The 24,714-nt window shown below is 42.9% G+C and overlaps 2 protein-coding genes across 2 annotated transcripts in view; both read left to right on the top strand.

Moving 5' to 3' along the window:
- cacna2d3 (calcium channel, voltage dependent, alpha2/delta subunit 3) overlaps positions 1–18,644 on the top strand; it is a 33,846-nt gene extending 15,202 nt beyond the window's left edge. Inside the window, 28 exon segments of the mRNA XM_061831575.1 lie at positions 3,225–3,338; positions 4,181–4,259; positions 4,972–5,105; positions 5,655–5,672; positions 6,942–7,013; positions 7,097–7,177; positions 7,273–7,347; positions 9,117–9,200; positions 9,294–9,365; positions 9,454–9,515; positions 9,610–9,677; positions 10,771–10,816; positions 10,936–11,033; positions 11,131–11,224; positions 12,831–12,926; positions 13,051–13,172; positions 15,019–15,096; positions 15,205–15,266; positions 15,381–15,425; positions 15,504–15,566; positions 16,154–16,224; positions 16,320–16,395; positions 16,485–16,525; positions 17,141–17,196; positions 17,489–17,606; positions 17,704–17,816; positions 17,902–17,984; positions 18,064–18,644. Coding sequence (XP_061687559.1) covers positions 3,225–3,338; positions 4,181–4,259; positions 4,972–5,105; positions 5,655–5,672; positions 6,942–7,013; positions 7,097–7,177; positions 7,273–7,347; positions 9,117–9,200; positions 9,294–9,365; positions 9,454–9,515; positions 9,610–9,677; positions 10,771–10,816; positions 10,936–11,033; positions 11,131–11,224; positions 12,831–12,926; positions 13,051–13,172; positions 15,019–15,096; positions 15,205–15,266; positions 15,381–15,425; positions 15,504–15,566; positions 16,154–16,224; positions 16,320–16,395; positions 16,485–16,525; positions 17,141–17,196; positions 17,489–17,606; positions 17,704–17,816; positions 17,902–17,984; positions 18,064–18,156 — 2,214 coding nt within the window. The 3' untranslated portion in view covers positions 18,157–18,644.
- Positions 18,645–19,868: 1,224 nt separating this feature from the next.
- LOC133507031 (histone H1-beta, late embryonic) lies at positions 19,869–23,021 on the top strand. The gene is made up of 5 exons (XM_061831571.1): positions 19,869–20,123; positions 20,236–20,477; positions 20,750–20,846; positions 20,909–20,964; positions 22,579–23,021. The coding sequence occupies exons 1-5, from the start codon at positions 20,036–20,038 to the stop codon at positions 22,969–22,971; spliced, it is 876 nt and encodes a 291-aa protein (XP_061687555.1). The 5' UTR covers positions 19,869–20,035; the 3' UTR covers positions 22,972–23,021.
- The last annotated feature ends 1,693 nt before the right edge of the window (positions 23,022–24,714 follow it).

Consider the following 24,714-nt stretch of genomic DNA (forward strand, 5'->3'; position numbering starts at 1 on the left):
CTCAGATTCATTAACTATGATTGGAAAATAAAAAGACAGCGATTCAGCTCCTCTGGACACGAAGCGTTTTGTGGCCACACGTTAATCTTCGGTAAACCTCTCTGTGATGGAGGTTTTTTTTTTAAATATGCATTGTTCTCAAATGAGTCCAAAGCATATTTAAAAAAAGAAAATAAACCGCTGGGATAGGCTTCAGCCTCCGTACACGGAAGCGCGTTGCAGGCACACGTTGAACTTCAGTAAACCTCTGTGTGACCGACGGTTTATTTTCTCTTTTTAAATGCGCATTGGACTCATTTGAGAACAATGCATATTAGAAAAAAAACAAAAAAGTCTGCCGGTGAGAGGTTTACCGAAGATTAACATGTGGCCGCAAGACGTTTCCGTGTACGTTGGAGACGACTCCCTGTCTTTTTTTTTTTTTTTTTTTTACGCATTGTTCTCAAATGAGCCAATTTGGCATTCTAAATACTTTTTGGTAATTTGAGATTGAGAAGAATAATTCCTACCTGAAGTGAAGCGATCGCTACACAGCCGTCTGTATTTGGTTGGGCACCATCCATCACGTTTAATTGCCGAAATCCATCAATCTTTTCTGGTCTTTTCAGCTGGTATTCCATAGAATGACCTCTTTGAATATCTGTCTCATCTGTTGTAACAACAAACAGCACAACAGGTCTCGGGTATTGTAAATATTCTCCTCCGGTTCAATGTCCCCCACACTGTTGAGCAGCTCTCTTTGACCGGCAATATGGCGCCGTGAAATTGGTGACGTCACGTGCACGAGCTCTGTGGCAGGGCTGGGGTACCTACACGTTGGCCACATACAGACTGTAAAAGCATTTCATCTGACCTGCACGCTATTATAAAACCCAATAAATCTAGGATTTTATATTTAGTATCAGAGTTCTTTATATCAGGATCATTTTCCATTGAGATTCTGCAACCGCAGCAAGAAGCAGTCGGCTGAAAGGAAAAAGGTTCCCCACCCCTGCACTATAGTGTTGCAGCACAGCTGGTCTGCCATGCTCTTCATGTAACTTTAAAAAAAAAAATGTTTTTTATCAGAGACACATGAAAGGAATCCTAAATTGTTTACACAGTGTAACGTATCACATCGATGAGCATAAATATAATCAAAGTGGTAAAACAAGGACAAGGCCTGTCGAATTACATCAGCGCTATCCCCACTTGCCTCCTCTAAGCACAGACACATCTTTTGTGAAACGTGATTAATGGGCCTAATTAATGGCAACGATTCATATCATGCCTGATTGGAAGACAAAGACGATAAGGGGCAGGAGCCACGTCGCAGGTTTTTTATCGCGCCGCTTTCAGGCGAGTAGCGGTGAGGCTGAAGCGGCGCAGTATTTACCGTCGCGATAGTCAGATTAATTGCAGTTGTGCAATTAATATGATAATTAGGTGGGCAGCACAAAAAACGCCGCCCTGCTCAGTGGTGACGCTCAAGTAAAGACATCAAACTGCAGGTGAAGTGTGAGGGTGTGTAATGATCGTGTGTAAACGGTAACAGAGCCAAAAAGTATGGCAGATTATTTCTGTTATACATTGGGCAGCAGCTATCATATATTTTTAGCAGCACATGAACTACTACATCGATCAAATTAAAAGAAATGATTTTCATAAAAAGAAGAATGCAAAAATGCTAAACTAAAATTATAGGCCTCTTAAGGAGTGCCATCTAATATGACTTTACCGTTCCATGACAACAATTGAATTAAGAGTATATATAGTACAGGAGCAAGATGTAAAAAAAATGTACACATATATTGGTTGTAGGTTTGATGAGCACTGTCAGGATAGGTGTGCATTTAACAATTTGTGTATTTTTATGCTTGTGTTTTGCCATGTGTACACCTGCACTGCATCATTCTAGGAGCTCTTAAGTTACATTTGTAGAATATAATGTACTGCTGTTGGGAATGTGAACAAATTGAGCTCTCCGGCAAGTCGATTTAAGGACTGATGAGCAGCAATTCTGGAACATGTGATCAATGTAATCAATACTGTAACTGATCATGTTGTCAGTAGAATTTATATTTACCCATTCTTACGGCACTTTTGTAATAATAGAGTCCATATCCAGAATGTACTGTACATTGATTTTAAAATAGCTAAACCAACACCAAAAAACATATTTTTTAGGGTATAGTTTCCAAAAGATCTTATATGTGATGATTTCTTCTTTTATGTAAATTTGTTCATAATTCCTGTCGATAACATAGTGACTGAAAGTATTTGTCAAACACTGCATTGCATTACCGTTTACATTCAATTAAGTCTATGTTACTATTCTACATTGATTTGAAACTGAAAACAACATCATGTATGAGTTTTGGATAGTGGTTTATCTTTATGTTTATTTAAATGGCAAATGGGCAGCATGGTTGTTCAGCTGGAAATCGTTGGCGTCACAGTTCTGAGGTCCTGGGTTCGATCCTGGACCCGCCTGTGTGGAGTTTGCATGTTCTCCCCGTGCCTGCGTGAGTTTCCTCCGGGCACTCCGGTCTCCTCCCACATCCCAAAAACATGCATTCCAGTGATTGGACACTCTAAATTCCCCCCGAGGTGTGATTGTGAGTGCGGCTGTTTGTCTCAATGTGCCCTGCGATTGGCTGGCGACCTGTTCAGCGAGTACCCTGCCTTCTGCCCTTTGACAGCTAGGATAGGCTCCAGCACTCCCCGCGACCCTTGTGAGGATAAGCGGCTAAGAAAATGGATGGATGGATGAATAAATGGCAAATGTTCTTCATACTTTCCTTTTGGCTTGTCCAGTTAGTGTCTTGTGTCATATTTGTTGCTCCATCATGAACTGTTTCCGCAGTCTGACTCTTTGCCCAACCAGAAAGTCATGCGCTAAAGTTGTTTATTCTCTTCAGTTGAATGCAACGATTGTATTTGGAATAATGAATGAATAAATGAATGTGTGGCAGTGTAATTTATGGGCCAATCCGCTTGTGTGGCCTCTCGGCGGTTACAGGTCAATAAACCACTTAATTACCGCAGTGCATCTTCCGCAGAATTCAGAATGAAGAGCAGTGTGTTATTTAGGTCTAATAACTAGCACGTTAGCAGTACTTTATTGACCGTTGGCTCCACAGCTGCCAATTCAACAACATTTACAGTGCGGTGTCGGCTGGCTCCGCTCGTTTAATGTGTAACTAACAACAGTGACGTGTGATTTGTATTCCTTTTAACTGCAGTTCAATCAGACGGGCCACGGGAGTGTGTGCAACCAAGCCGTAATGCTTGTGACCGACGGGGCGACTGAAATGTATGACGATGTTTTTGAGAAGTACAACTGGCCAGAAAGAAAGGTGAAATGGCTCACACATCACATTTATTTTTGCTCGGCACATAAATAACAATGACGAATGTACATTTTAATACTATACGGCAGCTGGAGTTCAACGTTTCACATCTGGGGAATCGGTTTCTTTTATCAACTTTATTCATATCTCTCATGTGAAATAAATGTTTTTTTTTAGTGTTCCGTGCATTGCAGTGCAGTATTATTCCCTTGAGGAATAAAGTATGGGAAATTAACTGCTTTCAAGGGCAGTGCAGCAAATTCTCCAAGGGTCTCGTCGTCCCCCCCCCAGCCCCCCCCAACACTTCTAACGGGCTTTCCACGTCGGGTTTAATGAAATGAAATTGTTGGCGCTGCAATTCAAAGAGCAATGAAAACAGGAGCTCAGGGGGCCTCTCTTCATTCCTGTCGAGCATATGTGTGTCGGCGATGTTTGGCAGCGCTCGGGGTCGAACGAGGCTGGGCGTCCCACGCCCCCCCCCCAACCCCTTCGCACACCCTCAGGGCTTTTATTCGGCGGCCATTTGGTTTTCTATAAGCTTTATGCTTAGCAAAGCATCTGGGCCCAATGAGCCGTGCCGCATTGGCAAAGTCACGCAGTGTGCTTGAAAAGGACAGCGGAACGTGCCCTCGTGCTCAGTGCCCGAGGATAAGAAAAGATTTTGACTGCATAACATGCCAAATGAAAGACGTTACGGCTTCATTCAAAACGGAACAATTTCGCCACTTTACGGTTATGAGTATCCAATAATAAAGTTGTGCACAAGCCGCCTCTCATTTTACGGTTTACAGAAAGCCTGACTTCACTTCGTCTTTAAAACTGTTGACCGAGGTGTTTCTTGCGCGCAGGTGCGCATATTCCCCTACCTGATCGGACGGGAGTCTGCCTTTGCAGATAACCTGAAATGGATGGCGTGCGCCAACAAAGGTTTGACTTCTTGATAAACGCAGTATTGCTGTTTTATGGAGAATGTGGTCAATCTATTATAGTTGGGTATCTGTTGGGTTTCACCATAAACGTGGGTTTCTTTGCGTGTGAGCGCATTTGTGGGCACTCTCCGAATCTTTCTGCCAAGAGGCAATGAAGTGGCTCTTGGGGGTGTCAGAGGTCAATCTGCTCTTATCCTTCTTCCTGTCAGAGTTTCTCCCTCCTGACTTCTCACTTGACCCTGTGGTCACCAAAGTCACTGACTAAAAAAAAAAAAGAAAAAAAATTGCAAAAAGGGGGTGAGGTTGGGGTAAAATCCATAGCTACCTCACTACTGTATGACAATCAGACTTTTCTATTAAAATATAGTAAATCAAATGTCACCTGTGTCGAGTTGACATTATAAGGCAACGTGTGTTTTAGTTGTTTCCGGTGGGACGGTGACTCAGCTGGAAAGCTTTGGCCTCACAATTTCTGAGGTCCCGGGTTCAATCCCGGACCTGCCTGTGTGGAGTTTGTATGTTCTCCCCGTGCCTGCGTGGGTTTTCTCCGGGCACTGCGGTTTCCTCCCAGATCCAAAAAAACATGCAACATTAATTGGAAACTCTAAATTGCCTTTAGGTGTGGTTGTGAGGATAAGCGGCTAGAGCAAAGGGATGGATGGACATTTCTTTCCATTGTAGCCCATGTGTGTTTTTTTTTTTAATTTCAGGATATTTCAGTCAGATTTCCACATTAGCGGATGTTCAAGAGAATGTGATGAAGTATCTGCACGTCATGAGTCGTCCCAAAGTTATTGACCATGAACATGACACCGTGTGGACCGAGGCTTACGTGGATAGTGCAGTAAGTCCGCCTCTTAAGTTTGTGTTTGTTTTCCTCAGTGCTTGCAATATGACATTTACAAAGAAAAAAAAATGACTAACATAACACAGTGGACCCTTGCATATTTGCAGTTTGGCCCAACTATTTCCAATTCGCCTATTTCCTCCTTTTATTATTAAAAGAGAGAAAAAACAATTTTCTTTTCAAATGTATTTTTTAAAATGTTTTTGACACAATTGGGGCTCCTTGTGAAGACAAGGAGGACAAGACAAAAATGTGAAGGACCCAAGCAGGGAGGGGAGGCAGGAGTCCAGAATCTCTAAAAAGGATATTAAATATAAAAAATGTCAAACTTAACAGAGTCCAACAACTAATCACCAAAGTACCTAAGAAAATCTAAAACTTGAAACAACATGTACCTCATTTGTTTGTTTACATGTCGCTGGAGTGATTCTTCATTACTAGCTCGATTAAGTTGTGTGGCGTCACTCCCAGTGCACAGCTGCGTTCAGTAAAAAATGTGCAAATTTGAATTAATTAAACACTCTTTTGTTGTTTTTCTTTCAACAGCTTTCCCAGGCATACAAGGTAAATATATACAATTCATCTTATAGTCACGTAAAGCCTGATAGAATGTTGCATCAGTTATTTAAGTACCGTAATTCCCATTTTACGGAGTGCACCTGGTTATAAGCCTCGGTACACAGAACCGAGCATTAAACGCTCGCTGTGTACCCAGGCTTTTAACCAGGTGCGCTCACGCTAGCGCCACATCACCACAGGGTTGAAACCGTGTGAAAAAAGTCACGGCTTGTAGGCCGGAAATTACGGTAGTTTACCTCTTCAGATTACTGAAGGGGGCATAGAATTAAACTTAAAGTGGTCATCTTAAAGAGAAATGGTGCAAAATTACTTTTGAGATTGAATACCTTCTTACTTTCCAGCCTTTTTTAAACAGTCATGATTGGATATTCCATTGCAAGAGCACACAAAAAGTGTTTACTGTACTTACAAATGCTGTATTTGAGCATGAAGACCAGACACACATACCCAAACTTACAGGTAGGGGGATGCGAAACTGGAATGCGTATGCTCCTTTATCTCTGCCTTGGACAGACCATTCATCATTTTTGGACCATTGCATTTTATCAGCTGAAGCCCATAATAAAAGTGACACTGGAGTTGTGTGTGTGTGTGTGTGTGTGTGTGTGTGTGTGTGTGCGCGCACACGCGTTGACCAAAGCATCCCAGTTTCCTCTTCCAGCAAATGAATCTTCGAACCCACCATTCTTTGTCACATCGGATGGTACACACGCAATTTTTAGCTCGTTTGCTTCATGTCAATGCATGTGCACAAATACTGTAAAAACCAGTCACACCCACACACGCTCACAGCTGAGTAGCAGACTGCCTTGCTGATATGTTTCGTCTTTTGTTCGTGTCAGAATCAGAATTCGTCCTGTAGTGGGCGGTCACCTGTTTTCTATGCCTGAACGTGGTGGTTCATATCCTAAAGTCCACAATTAAACAGCTTGGATCGGGAAATCTATTTTCTTTGCCTTAGCGTAGAGAGGTTTTATGTGTTTCCCCCGCATATCCACTATTCTTTGTTTATTTGTTAACTCTGAAGCTACTGTGGCAAAATTTTAAGGAATAAAACTACAACTACAATGGACCTCTGGGAAAATCGAAAATGTTGACACTTGGATTCGCATACCTTCATATGCCTGTTTTGTGGAATTTACTGTATATTTCTTGGTTGTTTTACTGAGAAACTCGGTGAACGTACTGTGAATCGTAAAGAAAAGTTAAATGAGTTGAAATGAAAAAAAGTTCCTTTTGTTCTTTTGTTTCCAGTTAAATGACAAAGCAGGACCAAGTCTGATGACCACTGTAGCCATGCCAGTCTTCAGTACTAAGAATGAGACGGTGAGCGACCGCACTCAGTGCATCTGCCCCCTTCCTGCTTTTGTCTAAACGTGTGTGCGTGCGTTTCGGATGCTCTCATGCAGAAGAATCAGGGTATTCTGTTGGGGGTCGTCGGAACAGACATCCCACTGCAGGAGCTGATGAAGCTCATTCCCAAACATATGGTACTATCTTCTACTCCTGATAAAGTCAAATAATGAGGTTAAAATGCAAATACAAAAAAACACATTTTGAACCGTTTACGTCTTCTCGTCTCTAGTTAGGGATCCACGGGTATGCGTTTGCCATCACAAACAATGGCTACATCCTGACGCATCCGGACCTCAGGCCTTTGGTAAGGTTCTTTCCAAAACTATTATCACATCGTTGCCTGACTTGACCCTCTTTGTTTTTGTATACATAGCCCCCGTTGGCGAGGGCACACAGAGTTACAGTGAAAAAAATATGTATGTGAACACCCTGTTATATTGCAAGTTCTCCCACTTAGGAATCGTGGAGGGGTCTGAAATATTCATCGTGGGTGCATGTACACTGTGAGAGAGATCATCTAAAAAAAAAAATCCAGAAATCACAATGTATGATTTTTTTTAACAATTTATTTGTGTGATACAGCTGTGAATAAGTATTTGAACACCTGAGAAAACCATTGTTAATATTTGGTACAGAAGCCTTTGTTTGCAATTACAGATGTTTCCTGTACTTGTTCACCAGATTGGCACACACTGCAGGAGGGATTTTGGCCCACTCCTCCATACAGATCTTCTCTAGATTAGACTGGTTTCTGGGCTGTCGCTGAGAAACACAGAGTTTCAGCTTCCTTTCAAAGATGTTCTATTGGGTTTAGGTCTGGAGACTGGCTAGGCCACATCAGAACCTAGATATGGTTCTTACGGAGCCACTCCTGTCCCATGTGCAGAAAAGCACCCCCAAAGCATGATGCTACCACCCACATGCTTCACAGTAGGGATGGTGTTCTTGGGATGGAACTCATCATTCGTCTTCCTCCAAACACGGTTAGTGGAATTATGACCAAAAAGTTCCCTTTTGGTACAAGTTTGAGTCTAGCTGATTGTATGGGGTTGGATGGGTGTCTTTATGCAGCAAACAACCTCACATAGGTGCATCTGATTTAGCATAATACATGGAGTGGAGGTGGAGGACTTTTAAAGGCGGACTAAGAAGTCTTTGAGGCTCAGAATTCGATCTGATAGACAGGTGTTTAAATACTTATCTGCAGCTGTTTCACACAAATATTTCTAAAATCATACATTCTGATTTCTGGATTTTTCTTTTTAGATCATCTCTCTCACAGTGGACATGCACCTACGATGAAAATTTCAGACCCCTCCGTGATTTCTAATTGGGAGAACTTGCAATATAGCAGGGTGTTCAAATACTTATTTTCCTCACTGTAAATGTGGTAATGTGGTCAGGAGGCGAAATGAGCATGTATGATCTGTAATCCCCACCTTTTCCTTTGATGTATGCATGCAGGGATAAAGGCCACTCATAGGGCTGGCTGGCCTGAGGTTTCCAGAGGTAACTTAACACTCACTGGCAGAGACCACAGCCGCTCGCCCCAAGGCCAACGGGCCCTCAGGGGCTACGGCTTTGCTAGTGGATCTGTGTGTGCCGGTGTTACTAGTGCTATTCCTCTCTGTGCAACTGTGTGTGCGTGTGTGTACGTGCGTTCATCTCTGCTCTTCTTCTTGTCTCTTTGTGGCTCCAAACTGTCCCGTGATTGTTGTCATTGACTGTTAAGTAACGGGATTTGACACGCTCCATTTAATGCATTCATGTAGTTATTTAGCCGTGAACTCCCTATCAGTCGTATTAATTATTTTTCATTCACCTGACAGTGTTCATTTCACAGATGATGCGTTCAATAATTATCCAGCACAAGGCCTGTATCATTGTTTCATACGTAGGAATCAGTCCTCAATTCACCAGTGAATTACAAAAGGCGTTTTATAATTCCTTATCAGTTCATCTTTTGACAATATTGCGACAGCTGTATACATTCTAGACATGGGATACCATTTGTCATCATTCTAAAATATATATATCTATATTAATTTCGTTCATTGTGTTCACTCTGTGCAGTATCAGGAGGGTCAGAAGAGGAGAAAGCCCAACTACAGCAGCGTGGATCTCTCCGAGGTGGAGTGGGAGGACAAAGACGACATTGTACGAGAGCGTTTTGATTTACGGAGGGAAAGCGGCGATCGCGTCCGAAAAAAGCTTTCTCAGTGCGCCACGTTGTGTGCTTTTATCTTTAAGCTCCGCAACGCCATGGTGAACAGGAGGACCGGAACCTTCTCCATGGAGGTGAAGAAGACGGTAGATAGAGGGGTGAGCGAGCAGATGAATCATAAGTCATGTTCTATTATCAGATGAAAGCGCTTCCTAAGTGGAGCTCAACCTGTATCCGTTGTTCCAGAGGCGCGTGTTGAAGATGCACAACGACTATTACTACACTGATATTAAAGGGACTCCGTTCAGGTGGGGGAGGGGTTTTATCCTACCCTCAAATGACTTCATACGAGCTGGAATGGCACAAAGGACATAAATCCACGCGTGTGTGTGTTTTTGACAGTGTCGGAGTCGCTCTTTCCAGAGGCCACGGCAAGTACTTCTTCAGAGGAAACGTGTCAGTTGAAAAAGGTAAAAAGGATCGTAAATTTCTACTTGACAAGATAATAACATGCCGTTTGCGGTTGTGGTTATACAGTGAAGAAAATAAGTATTTGACCACCCTGCAAGTTCTCCCACTTCGAAATCATGGAGGGGTCTGAAATTGTCATCGTAGGTGCTAGTCCACTGTGAGAGAGATCATCTAAAAAGAAAAATCCAAAAATCACAATGTATGATTTTTTTTTTTAATGATTTGTTTGTGTGATACAGCTGAGAAAACCAATGTTAATATTTGGTACGGTAGCCTTTGTTTGCAATTACAGAGGTTTCCTGTACTTGTTCACCAGATTTGCACACACCGCAGGAGGGATTTTGGCCCAGTCCTCCACACAGATCTTCTCTAGATCAGACAGGTTTCTGGGCTGTCTCTGAGAAACACGGAGTTTCAGCTCCCTCCAAAGATTTTCTATTGGGTTTAAGTCTGGAGACTGGCCAGACCCTTAATATGCTTCTTCCGGAGCCAGTCCTTGGTTTTCCTGGCTGTTTGCTTCGGGTCATTGTCATGTCGAAAGACCCAGCCACGACCAATCTTCGATGCGTTGAATGAGGGAAAGAGGTTGTTCCCCAAAATCTCTTAGTACATGGCCGCAGTCATCCTCTCCTTAATACACTTCAGTCGTCCTGTCCCATGTGCAGAAAAACACGCCCAAAGCATGATGCTACTACCACCCCCATGCTTCACAGTAGGGACGGTGTTCTTGGGATGGATTTCATCATTCGTCTTCCTCCAAACACGGTCAGGGGAATTATGACCAAAAAGTGGAGTTGTAAAATTTTGTCTCTCTTACTTATTTTCTTCACTGGAGCTTGGAGCGTTATAAAACCACTCTGCAGGTTGTTGTGATGTTTTGTTTGCATTCTTAGCTTCTGAGGAAGAGCAAAGTAAATTCATGATGATGCAGTGCAAACTCTAAACCACAACAATTATACATGTTGTGCACTCGTTTTTGACTGTCAATCAAAACAAAAGCATCACTAATTTTTTATTGCCCAACATAAGCAGAACTAACACAGCTGAAGCGCGACTGACTAATTATTTTTATTTATTTTTTTTTTATTTTAGGGCTCCGTGATCTGGAACAGCCAGATGTCGCCCTGGCAGATGAATGGTAATGCAATGCACGGTTTAGGGAAGCGGGCACCCATGCGTTATGTAGGTTACGGCTCTTTGTTCACAAAGTACGTTGCGGGCCGTGATGTAACAACGCTTCTTTGTTTTGGTGCGAAGGACGTATTGCAACACCGAGGAGGAACACGAGCACCGGCACCTGACGCAGATTCAAGCTATTAAGTTCTTCATGACAGGTCGCAGGCCAAACCTTAAGTGTAAGACACGGATGTGGTTATAAACCACTGATGATTTATTAGGTGAACCAAGGTATCTGTATGATTACACAAGATTTATACTAAACTGCTTTCGCAGGTGACCGAGAGCTGATCAAGGAAGTGTTATTTGATGCTGTTGTAACCGCTCCACTCGAGGCCTACTGGACTGGACTGGCTCTTAACAAGTCCGAGTAAGAATTCTTTTCAGTCTAGCTGTCGAATGGAGGGGAAATAAAGCCCATCCAGAATGTGACCAGGTTGATGCATCTGTGCTTATATGGGAGGGCGTTTTTGCCTGAGGCATTGTGGGAAACACGAACTTGCACATCTGTGAAGGCACCGTGAGGGGTGTAAGGTACAAACAGGTTTTAAGCAACATATGTTGCCGTACACATGACAGATTTCAGCTTTCTATAGCTAGATGGTGCCAAGCTGCATCATACACGTGCTGCTGACTGTATGCAGTATAGAGCTCGTGCACCTATGTCATAAAATCACGTGACTTTTGTTTACCTCGTCATATTGCCGGTCAAGCTAAGCATCGCTCAATTCTAAGTCGGTTGGAGACGACACGGAAATATGTCTTGTAGCACCACGCCCAGAGTCCTGTCCGATACCGTCAGACATTTCGAAGGTGAAAATAAACGACGGTACGTGGACAAATGAGATAAACTCGGCATAGAGGACATGAAATCGATGTTTTCCCAATAAGAAATTAGACTGTTAATTTTCTTCTGCTTGTCTTGGACAACTGGATCTACACATGGATCTGGTGAGTAAGTCATCGAGATTTACACGGAAAAGTTTGAAAGCGTTTAAAAGTCTGGACGCATACGAATACTTTGTTGCTGGATCTGTTCTCATCAGGAATACATAGGTTTTGACGGCTTGTGGACACGTTAATCTTTGCCGGAATCCATCCATCTTTTCAGCTCCTATTCAATACAAATACTAATATTTAAATAAATGACCCCTGGTTTTGCAAAAAGTCGCATTCATTAACTATGATTGAAAAAAAAAGAGTTGTTGATTGCGGTCACAGTTAACCTCCGTAAACCTCTGCCAGACAGTTGTTGTTTTTTTGACACGCATTGTTCTCAAATGAGCCAATTTGGCATTGCAAATACTTTTTGGTAATTTGAGATTGAGAAGAATAATTCCTACCTGAGATGAAGCAATCGCTACACCGGCGTGTGTGTATTTTGGTTGGGCACCATCCATCACGTTTAATTGCCGAAATCCATCGATATTTTCTTGTCTTTTCAGCTGCTATTCCATAGAATGATCTCTTTGAATATCTGTGACAACCAACAGCACAACAGGTCTCGGGTAATGTAAATATTCTCTTCCGGTTCAGTGTCGAGCAGCTCTGTTTGACCGGCAGCATGGCGGCGTGAAAACTGTAACGTCACATGCACGAGCTCTATAGGACCAGTGAGACTGCAGATTGTTTACCAAAAAGGTCCAACACTCTATTAAGCCCAATGTGAATGCATGGTAAGAGAATTATATTGTTTTTCAGTCACTTGCCATGAAGGAAATGAGTGTAGTGGGGACCTTTGCAGTTTGATTGGTAACGGGGATCCAAAAACTAGAGCTACGATATTTTGCCTTTTCCAATAAAATGAAAACAAACTTTTTTTTTTTTCAATCCACAGCGACACAATAATGTTCTCCGGTCTGCTCGGTTGTATTGAATACCCTCCACGTTTCTGTGATCTGTGTAAAATGATGAATAAAAATGTGAGTATGTGACGCTGTTTCTCTCTTCTGGAAAAAAAAAAAAAATACAACCAGGAACTCAGACAAAGGCGTCGAGATCGCCTTCCTGGGCACGCGCACCGGCCTGTCGAGAACTAACCTGTTTGTAGCTGCTGATCAGCTCTCCAATCAGTGAGTGCCGCCGCTCAGTACGACACTTGTCGCAGTTTGCAGCTCGAGGCGAGGCGCCGATTGCTCTTGATAAACATCATCCTCTCCTCCTCGCCACGTCAGTCCGTTGTGTGTGCCTCCTCAGAGATTTCCTGACAGCCGAGGACAAGGAGGGCGTGTTTAATGCCGATCACTTTCCCCTGTGGTACAAGAGAGCTGCGGAGCAGGTCCCGGGCACATTTGTCTACTCCATCCCCTTCAGCACAGGTGGGCGCCACACAAACACAAAAGCTCCCGTTTAATAAATGGTGTCCTCCATATATCTACTATATCCTGATCTATGTACTATTTTGGAACATATGAGTGTCACTCTTATGATATAAGAAATTGAGAACAGGTCTGACATGTCCAACTAAATGGAAAAGTCCTTTATTTTTACCTTTATATGGAAAGATGCGACCAGTAATTCTCATCTGGAAATGTCATACATTTTTCCTTGATCAATATTCCACTCTCTCACTGATTCGTTCATTTTCCATAGCACCGGCCCTTCGCTGGGATCGTGGGTGTAATGAGGCCCAGACACACTGGACTGGTCGCCAGTCAACCACAATATAGACAAACATTCACGTTCAAACTTAGAAGGAGTTTAGATTTTTAGATGAACCTAAAATGTATATTTTGGGAACGTGTGAGGAAGAAAGTCAAGCGAAAAAAGGATGAAAGCACGAGAAGAAGGTCGCAAACTTGACGCGGGAAAGATACAACCAAGATTCAAACCAAGAACCGTAGCATTGCGAGCCAGAAGTAGCAACCACTCGTAAACGATGTTCCACTTCATTTTCTCCTCAATACAAGTCGTTCATTCATTTTTGCAATACAGTATCTTCCATCCATCCATTTTCTTGGCCGCTTATCCTCACGGGGGTCGCGGGGAGTGCTGGACCCTATCGCAGCTGTCAACGGGCAGGAGGCGGGCTACACCCTGAATTGGTCGCCAACCAATCGCAGGGCACATCGAGACAAACAGTCGCACTCACAATCACACCTGGGGACAATTTAGATGCCCAATTAATGTTGCATGTTTTGGGGATGTGGGAGGAAACGAGAGTGCCCGGAGAAAACCCACGCAGGCACGGGGAGAACATGCAAACTCCACACAGGCGTGACCAGGATTGAACCCGGTTCCTCAGAAATGTGAAGCCAACGCTTTACCATCTGAGCCACCGTGCCACCAATACAGTATCTTGATTGCCGAAATTCAATCTCAAAGTCACCGCTAGAGAAGTATTTAAATAACAAATGATGTCTCTTTTTGGCTTGTATCGCATTCACGTGGGGGACATGCTTACATAAAGTCTTGTAGTTGTGATTCAATATTTCATATTTATTTGTCAAACTCATCTGCGCACTAGTGAATGATCTCATAGTGCTGCATACGTGTTCTGTCCAACTGAGTAATGCAGCAAGTAAATACCGCCATCTAGCGTTAGAAAAAAATGCTCACTGAATCGGAATGATTATAGAGTACAGTGCATTTGCTGTACTGCTCATGCTCACTAGGTTCGTGGGTGCTCTGGAGCCTATCCCAGCTGGGAAAAAGGCAGGGTAGCCACCCAGGCACAGGGAGAACATGCAAACGCCACACAGTTGAGCTGGAATTTAAACCCAGGTCCTTAGAGCTGGGAGACAGATGTGCTAACCAGTCATTTACCGGGCCGCCTTAAATACTGTACCATCCATCCATTTTCATTGCCGCTTATCCTCACGGGGGTCGCCGGAGCCTATCCCAGCTGTCGACGGGCAGGAGGCGGGGTAGACCCTGAACCGGTTGCCAGCCAATCGCAGGGCACATACAGACAAACGGCCACACTCACAATCACACCTCAGGGCAATTTAGAGTGTCCAATTAATGTCGCATGTTTTTGGGGATGTGGGAGGAAAGCGGAGTGCCCGGAGAAAGCCCACGCAGGCACACGGGGAGAACATGCAAACTCCACATAGGAAGGTCTGGGATTGAACCGGGTCTGAATAACTGTTCCAGCTGCACCGCCGTCCCACTTCTATACTGTACCAGTAAATATTTATTTATTCTCGTCTACCTCCTTCCTAGCTCTGGAGAATAAGAGTGTCGTTTTGGCAAGCACGGCAATTCAACTCCTCGACGACAGAAAATCACCAATTGTTGCAGGTGATGTTTTTCAATTCATCTTCCGTGTCATGACCAACATCATATGAGCTATTATTATATTTTGGTTGAGTGTGGTAGAAATTCATTCTTTTATGTTTTTGTATTCAGCTGTAGGACTTCAGATGAAGCTCGAGTTCTTTCAAAGGAAGTTCTGGACCGCCTGTAGACAGGTAGTCTAAAGAACTGCACCATTCGTTACGAAAGTCACTCATAAGTTTGTCGACCTTTATTTGAGCCACGGTACATATTTGCGTGAGAAAAATCTAACTCTCTTATGCGCGCAGTGTACGGCTCTGGACGGAAAATGTAGCATCAGCTGCGATAGCGAGGTAAGAACAATCAACCCGTTTTGATCATCTTGAAGCCTTTTTGATTCGCTAAAAAAAAAAGAGTCTCTATTTTGCCAGGACGTCAACTGTTACCTCATTGACAACAATGGCTTCATTCTTGTCACGGAGGAGCACTCACAGGTAATCTTTTCGTACGTGCAGGTTTTGACAGACAAGCATGTTGACTTTTGGAAGTTAAGAATTCAGTAAGTAGCGCCAACTGGTGACTACTTCAAAAAGCATCCGCTGTCACGCGGCTCGGCGTTAGGTACCGTAAGCTGCAAGTGCCCACATTGAAACTGTCATTGAAATACAAGATTTTTGCAAAGAAAGACGGGACACAGTTTAACGCTAACAGCGTTGCACTAACAGGGCCGGTTTTGGAAAAAAAAAACAAAAAAAAAAAAACGGTAAAAATCACTGAGACACGGCAGTAACACCCTCGCGCAGCCGGACCGGTAAAAGTCACTCCCTCGGCACATATATTCCACCGGTCTCACACTTACCTTTTCCGCTCGAGTGCCCCCTTGCGGCGTGTGAAAAAAGTCGCGACTTGTAGGCCGGAAATTACGGGACATGTACGCAAGCTGATGACATGCAGTACAAGAGCGGAATCAAAAATAAATTGGAGCACTTTGCATGTCCAACTGTTGTTCTTATTTTGTGAGTACACGATGTGGAATCATCCACTGTGCGCGTTTCTTTCTTTGACTCATCTCGTCTCCCAGACAGGGCTCTTTTTCGGCGAGGTGGAAGGTGCCGTCATGAACAAACTTCTGCAGATGGGCTCGTTCAAAAGGTCTCGCGCCTACCGCCACATTACACGCTGTACGTCTAATACACCGACGTGTGTCGTGGTTCCACTTCTGACGCCCTTCGCGTTTATCGCCGCAGGATGACGCTGTACGACTACCAGGCCGTCTGCAGGGAGTTTGCCGGGAGCAGCGACAGCGCGCGCACTTTGTCGGATGTAAGTGTAGTACTGAAGAGAAAACGTTCGTCACGGAGGGCTCACGCAGTCGTGACAAGAACTTTTATCCTTGTGTTTTTCCCCTGCAGCCTTTCACCGTCGTCAAGTGGCTCCTGACCGAGCTCGTCATGTAAGAATCGAACGGATAAAAGTGTCCATTAGCCAATGTACAGTTGTGTGTTGTAAAATGGACCGAGGGTTGCTTTTAAACGAAAAGGGTACGCAACAAAAGCACACTCAGATGGGACACAGAAAGAGTTTAACGCTAGCGCGAACGCTAATGCTAGCACTAAGAGGGCCGGTTAAAATAAAACTTACTGGTAAATATCACTGAGACGTGCCAGTAACACAGCAGCAACACGCTAGCACACCACTAGCGCAGTGCTAACAGGGCCAGTAAAAGTCACTTCCTCGGCACATATATTCCACCGGTCTCATTCTTACCTTTTCCGCTTGAGTGGCCCCTTGTGGCCGTTAGAAAAAAAATGCACAAATTAGCCGCATCACCGGATAAACCGCAATGTTGAAAGCATGTGACAAAACTTGTGGCTTGTAGGCCGGAAATTTACGGAATTTGGAATAATTGTTCTAATATTCAGTGACGCGTAGTAGCTGAATTACTTCAAATAGAGAATTATTGTATTTGTTAAACCTCAACACACACACACGTTCATAACGATACATCATAATGTATTTGCACCTCATATTAAAACACTCAAATATACTGTTGTGGTTTTCTTTTCAGTTTTCTGCTGGAATTTAACCTGTACAGCTGGTGGAATGTCGACCTTTCCGTTAAAGGTAACAACTGATAATTGGTCTTCAGCAGCATATGGACTCGGGTCACTATTAGGCACCTTCATCAGCTCAGTAAATAAAACAAAATAAAAAACACGGTGACGGTCACAATACCTCAGCCTGCTGCAATAATATGACAACATTTTTTTGGAGGGTTTTAAGAATATGTGCCTGTCAGTATTGTAATCTGTCCACATGTGTTGCGCCACCATTTGTGTTCAAATAGCTTCAAGTGTCAGAACGCGTTTCTCTGACTTTGATTTTTTTTTTCTTTTTTGCGGGTGCTCCGTGACAGCTCAGAGATCTCGGGGGAAGAGCACAATGGTGCCCTGCGACACAGAATATCCCGCCTTCGTCTCCGAGCGCACCATCAAAGAGACCACCGGAAACATCGAATGCGACGGCTGTGTCAGGTACCAAACTGATATTTACTATTAATAAGGACTCGAATGAGCCACCATCATACCGCCGACATGATATCATATCATCTCTGTTTTGTTTTGGCCGCAGGTCCTTCGTCATACAGCAGATTCCGAGCAGCAACCTGTTCATGGTTGTCGTGGACAACAAGTGCGACTGCAGCAACGCTCCGCCGGTGACCATGGATCCCATCGAGATCATGTATATCCTTTACGACGTACCGCACGCGGAGAATTGAGGTTGAGCGCGCGAACACGCAGAAACGCTGTGACCTTGACCGCAGCGAACATAACGAATCCCTCAAGTGCGACAGACTGAAGTTTCAGAAGGACAGGAAGAAGCCCGAATCGTGTCATCCTTTCCACCCCGAGGTATTTTCATTTTGGGTCTTCCAAGATGGCGGCGTCAATGAGGGTGATGTCATCCCGTATGTTGGACGTGTTCCCTCAGGAAAATGCCATGGAGTGCGGGTCAGCGTCGCGTCTCGCCAGTCCTCTCGCGGCCGCTCTGCTCCCGTTCATGGCGGCGAGCGTCGGCAGGTGACCGTCGACCGCTAAAGGACTGAACAACAAAAGGCATAAAAAAAAAAAAAAAAAAACATAAACACGTAGGCCAGTCGTATGTTTTCTTCATATTCCTGCAGGAAGCGCCTGAGTGAGAGCAACATTCTAACCGTCATACTAAGACACGTTCATGCATACGTAAAACTATGGAAGTTTTTGTGGATGATGCGGTGATAAATAGAAGTTATTTACGCAATGGACAACATTGTGAAGATTTCTGTTAACAACTTTATAACAAGAATGCAGAAACACTATAATCATCTCTTTTTCTTCATATATTTTAGATTCATCCATGTGGAATATGTCAAATATTGGTGATACGAGCACTTTAACTTGCTTTATTCGGGCATTTTGCCATTGTTAGACGCTCTATTGTTGCATGTGTTTTAACAATGTCCCAAGAATGTTACATAAATATGTTCACGTCTGATCGAAAGCATCATGAATAAAAGACATATTTTTCCTTGACGTACACACATTTGTGTTTTGTGTTTGTTGGGGGTGGGGGGTGTACCAATTGAGCAATTAGCAATATTGTGAAATCCTAAAAAATTAAAAACTACAAAAAATAAAAATGCTAATCTATTCCAACTAATATTAGTAGATTATTATTACTTATATATATATATATTATAGTATTATATAATATTATATATAGATATTAGTATAATATAACAACACTACAAATCTACTAAAAAATAAAATAAGTAAATATATATTACATATTTATCCAAACAATTTCATCAACGTGTCATGGTCTGCGATTTAGTTTCAGTTTGCTTTTTCAGATGACATTCGGGTTTTTTTGTGAGACAATATTCATAATTTAATTTTTGTGGTTTGCATCATATTGAGAAATCAGAACCACAACCCTAAAGCGATTGTGAAAAAGTGCTATATATATATTATATTATTATTGTATATTATATAGATAACATAATATAACTAACACTACTAATCCATCCAATCTACTAAAAAATGTAAAAAAACAAATGCAGATTCCATATTTATCCAAACAATTTCATCAAAGTGTCGTGGTCCGCATTTTAGTTTTGATTATATTTAGTTTGCTTTTTCAGATAACATTCCTTTTTTTTAGACAATACTCATAATTGAATTATTGTGGTTTGCATCATATTGAGACAGCAGAACCACAACCCTAAAGCAACTATGAAATACTGCTATATATATTATATTATTATTGTATATTATACAGATAATATAATCTCATAACTAACACTACTCATCCATCCAATCTACTAAATAATTAAAAAAAACAAATGTGGATTACATATTTATCCAAACAATTTCATCAAAGTGTCGCGGTCTGCATTTTAGTTTCGATGATATTTAGTTTGCTTTTTCAGATGACGTTCGTTTTGTTTTTTTGTTTTTAGACAATATTCATAATGTATTTGTTGTGGTTTGCATCATATTCAGAAAGCAGAACCACAAAGCTACAACGATTGTGAAATGGTGCCCATAAATGTATGATGTGATGTTAATAATATAAAAGCACTGTACTTTTGAATGTATAGTGGATAACATTCTCTGACAGTCAAACGTGACTAAATTTCAATTGAAACAACAAAGTGGGGAGGTTTTTTTTTTTTTCATTTTAAGTATAAGTATAGTTTAAGTACTTCTACAGTATTTGACTATTTCTTTGAAGGAGGCCGCTCTGTTGGGATCACGTGATCCGGAAGTCTCGCGATTGTGAATCGTTTGCAGCTCCGCGGTTCGTCGCGCACCTGACGCTCATTAGCCCGTTGGGCAGCTTTGTATAAAGTCTTTTGTTGTTGTTTTGCTCGTTTTTGTTATCTTATGTGATTTATTGTTTATAGATTATAAATGAAACTATGCCTCCTAAAAGGCGAACGTTTGTCCTCCGTGAAATGGCGGCCACGAGCTTCTCGCCACTCCCCAAAAAAGTAGCGAGAAAGTCTGGTAAAAAAAATAAAATAAAATACATTTATTTATATATATACTGTTTACGTATATAAAATTATTCGTCAGTCTTAACGTGTCGATGCTAACGCGACCATTTTATCGCCTTCAGGTCTCTCGATCTCTCATCCGGGCACGAGCATCATGGTCATGGAGGCGCTCAAAGCGTTGGATTCCAGAAAGGGGGTCTCCAAATACGCCATCCAGAACTTCATCTTGCACAAGTACCCCACCGTGGACCGCATCCGCATGAATTACTTCGTCCGCAGAGCCCTCAAGAAAGGCCTGGAGAACGGCAGCTTGGTGCGGCCTCCCAACTCCACCGTCACCACGGGCGTCGTCGGCAAATTTCGGGTAAAGTGAATTTAAGGTATCGTTCGGGGGGAAAAAAAAAAAAAAAAAAAAAAAAAACTCTCGCATCACAAACTCATGACTATTGAAATAACGATCTAATATCTATTTACTAAAATATGAAATTGGACCTGTTGAACACAAATCCACCGTTCTGTTGTCAGCATGTCCTTGTTTGTAATCTAAATGAAATTGGATTAATTCTCTCACCATTGTTGATTAATCTTGCTAATATTCCAGTAATTAAAAATATATGTTTTATTCCATGCATGAAGCTTGCACCAAAGTCCAAAGTGAAAGCGGAGAACTTGGATCCGAATGTCCAGAAAGTTCCAGAAGCGGCAAAGGAAGCACCCAAGAAGACGAAAGCTGGTAAGTCAACCCAAGTAAGCGAAGCTAGTTAAAATAAATAACTTAGTTTTATCTATAAAAAGGTGGCACAAAGAAGAAAACTGCTGCAGACGAACAACCCAAGTTGCCAAAAAAAGAGGTGAGTCGGGTGGGTGGTTGGGGGGAGTGGAAGATTGCAATTATTGCTATATGTATTTGTAAAGGTGGACGCCACCTTTGAACTATTCCAACCTCAAGTTACTTTGTCATAAGATTCCCTAAAAGCTGTTTGTGTTGAGTGCTGCTGATTTTAAAATTTCCAGCTGTGAAAAGGTTATTGTATACTGTGGCCATGTACATTTATTTTGTCAATTTGGGGAAGGAGTGCTGTAATTTCTGGCCTATCAACGGCTTTCAACCCTGCGGTTAATTTGTGCATATTTTCTCACGGCCGCAAGGGGGCACTCGAGCGGAAAAGGTAAAAGTGATAGAGCTCGTCCACGTGACTTGTCACCACTTTCACTGCGGCGCCATATTGCCGGTCAAAAAGAGCTGCTCGACAGTGTGGGGGATGTTGAACCGGAGGAGCAGAATATTCGCAATACCCGAGACCTGTCGTGCTGTTGGTTGTCACAACAGGCGAGACAGGTATTCAAAAGAGATCATTCTTTGGAATGCCAGCTGAAAAGACCAGAAAAGATTGATGGATTTCGGCAATTAAACGTGATGGATGGTGCCCAACCAAATACAGACGGCTGTGTAGCGATCGCTTCACTTCAGGTAGGAATTATTCTTCTCAATCTCAAATTACCAAAAAGTATTTAGAATGCCAAATTGGCTCATTTGAGAACAATGCGTAACAAAAAAAAAAGACAGGGAGTTGTCTCCAACATACACAGAAGCGCGTTGCGGCCACATGTTAAACTTCGGTAAACTTCTCCCCGAGAGAGCGTATTTGAAAAGAAAATAAGCAGTCGGTCACAGTGATGTTTACGTAGTTTAACGTGTGGCTGCAACACGCTTCGTGCACGAAGGAGCCCACTTGCTGATTTTTTTTTTTTTTTTTCTCCCCAATCATAGTTAATGAATGCGAGTTTGTGTAAAAGCAGGGTCATTCATTTAAATATTGGTATTGTATTGAAAAAAAATCTAAGTGGCTCCATCACTATGTGGGATTTATTCTTGATCAAGAACAGATCCAGCAATGAAGTATTTGTATGCGTCCAGACTTTTCTATGCTTTCAAACTCTTCCGTGTAAATCTCAATGACTTACTCACCAGATTCATGTGTAGACAAGTGAAGTGGAAGTGGGTTAACAGTCCAATTACTTATCAGCGAAATCATCAACTTCGTCGCTAAATATGGGTCCTCTATGCCAAATGGCTCTCGTTGATCACCACCTTCTAAATGTTTAACGGTATCGGACAAAATTCTGGGCGTCGTGCTATAAGACGCATTTTCGTGCCATCTCCAACCGACTCGGCATTGAAGAATGGTTTGTTTGACCGACACTTCCAGCCAGTGATGTGATTTGATGTAGGTGCACGAGCTCTATATGTGCCGAGGAAGTGACTTTTACCGGTCCGGCCATGTTAGCGCTGCGCTACCGTGTTACTGCCGCGTCTCAGTGATTCTTACCAGTATGTAATTTTTTTTTTCTTTTTCCCCCGGCCCTGTTAGCGCGGCGCTATTGTTAGCATCTCTCTTTGTAAATATCTCGTGTTTCAATGTCATTTTGATGACTTTACATGACACTTCCTGGCTGTTTTTCAGGCCCCAAAGGGTACCAAGAAAGAAGAGGAGGCTCTGCGCTCAAAGGCGGCGCCGGCAAAGAAGCCCAAAGTTAAAAAATCTGCGGACGAGGTCGTCGATTCCAAAGCGAAGCCCAGGGAGGCCGCAGCCAGCAAGAAGACCAAAGCAAAAAAAGTTTCGGACGAGGTTGTTGCAGACACTAAAGCGGAAGTGAAGAGCGGCGCAAAGTCCAAGGAGGTCAAGGACGCCACAGCCAAAAAGACCAAAGCAAAAAAGGTCACCGGCGCGGAGGTCAAGGAACCCGCTGCCGCCGGCAAGACCAAAGCCAAGGAAGCGAAGGTGGGAAAGAGGAAAGCGGCCAAAGAGCCTGCTTCGAAAGCTCCGGCGAAACAAGGCAGGAAGAATGCTCAGTGAATGTTTTAATTATTGTCTCAATAAATCTTTTTTGTAGCTCTTTGCTTAAATACGGAGTCTGGTTTTAAATGTACGGGCGGGCTGGACTTTTTCTTCATTTATATGGCTGTCAAATTCTTCTACGGTACTCATCCAAACTTGTTTCTCAATCTTGAATTTGTGCAGTGAAGCCTTTCCCCGAACTGTTACTTCAGCATTGTTCAAATTTGACGGCCTGTGAGTTGATTTGTGAAAACCCAAAAGAACCCGAGACCATCAAATCCTCGTTTAAAATGTTATGTACTAACTAAATTAATCAATAAGTATCAAAGGAACATTAGAAATGGCACATTTGGAAAAATGTGCTCGTGACCCTCGCGGGGATAAGCGATGAAGAAAATGGATGGATGGAAAAATGTACTAATTTACTTCCAGTTTAGCTATTGGGTCACACGTGGGCCTTAACTACCAAAAAAATTAATGCTGACGGGAGACGTTGGGCTTTAAGGGTGCAAAGAATAACTGTGGTGCGCTTGTTTATACAGCGGGCCTCTAAATTAGCGTAATTTCCGGCCGACAAGCCGCAACTTTTTTCTTGCGGTTTATGCGGTGACGTGGCTAATTTGTGCATTTTTTTGTGCAGCAAGGGGGCATTCGAGTGGAAAACGTAAGAATAAGACTGGAATATATGTACCAAGGAAGTGACTTTTACCGGCCCTGTTAGCGCTGTGCTAGCATGTTGCTGCGGTTACTGGCATGTCTCAATGATATGTACTGGTGAGTTTTATTGGAACCAGAACCTGTTAGTGTTAGCGCGGCGCTAGCGTTAAACCCTTTTGGTCTTTCTTTGTAAATATCTCACGTTTCAATGTGGGCACTTGCGTCGTATGTATGTACCAAATGGTATTTCCTTTACAAATGTACTCTGTGAGGCTCTGTAGGCCGGGAATTACGGCACACCGAGTCGTGACGTGACCCCCGTGGGTTCTCTAGGGTTGATATGGAAGTTTGACTGCAGCCATTGACCTAGCGTTGTGTGTGGAGCTCATGAACCTACCGGTCACGCTGGGGTGTTCGGTTCTTGAGGGCGGCCCACGGACTGGGCGATACAACCACAGAAATGTTTTTTTTTTGTTTGTTTTTTTTCAGTGAGTGAAAGTAACTTATAGCAACTTTGCCATGGAGAGTTTGTGTTGCACACGTTTACACCAGCATCTTTTTGTCTTAACAGTACTGTTAAAGAATTAATTTATTTTACATTTCTAATGTAAATTATGTGCTGAAGGTGGCACCCAGCCTCAGCGTGACTGCCTCCAGTGTCCCCAAGTTAACTTGAGTTTGGCTGAATGTGTTTATCACTAAAATTCTTGGCCTGTATTAAAATCTTTAACCTCGCTAGGAATTGTGATTTTTTTTTTTATTTTTTTTTAAAGCTCTTATTGGGTGCTTTGTAGATTTTTGATTTACTCATGTGACAAGCTCAATGCAGGCGACACGGCTGGAAAGCGTTTGCCTCACAGTTCTTAGGACCAGGGTTCAAATTCCAGACCTGCCCGTGTGGAGTTTGCATGCTCTCCCCGTGCCTGCGTGGGTTTTCTCCGGGCACTCCGGTTTCCTCCCACATCCCGAAAACACGCAACATTAAATGGACACTCTAAATTGCCCCAAGGTGTGATTGTGAATGCGGCTGTTTGTCTCGACGTGCCCTGCGATTGGCTGGCGACCAGTTCAGGGTCTACCCCGCCTCCTGCCCGTCGACAGCTG

The sequence above is a fragment of the Syngnathoides biaculeatus genome, chromosome 10, assembly GCF_019802595.1.
Source record: "Syngnathoides biaculeatus isolate LvHL_M chromosome 10, ASM1980259v1, whole genome shotgun sequence".
Classification (NCBI taxonomy): Eukaryota; Metazoa; Chordata; class Actinopteri; order Syngnathiformes; family Syngnathidae; genus Syngnathoides; species Syngnathoides biaculeatus.

What these genes read in the sequence shown, in the direction of transcription:
- LOC133507031 (XM_061831571.1), top strand. Translation starts at nt 20,036, where the DNA reads ATGCCTCCTAAAAGGCGAACGTTTGTCCTCCGTGAAATGGCGGCCACG. An exon ending in GCGTCGTCGGCAAATTTCGG is followed by an intron (nt 20,478 to 20,749) that starts GTAAAGTGAATT and finishes CCATGCATGAAG; the next exon opens with CTTGCACCAAAGTCCAAAGT. An exon ending in ACCCAAGAAGACGAAAGCTG is followed by an intron (nt 20,847 to 20,908) that starts GTAAGTCAACCC and finishes ATCTATAAAAAG; the next exon opens with GTGGCACAAAGAAGAAAACT.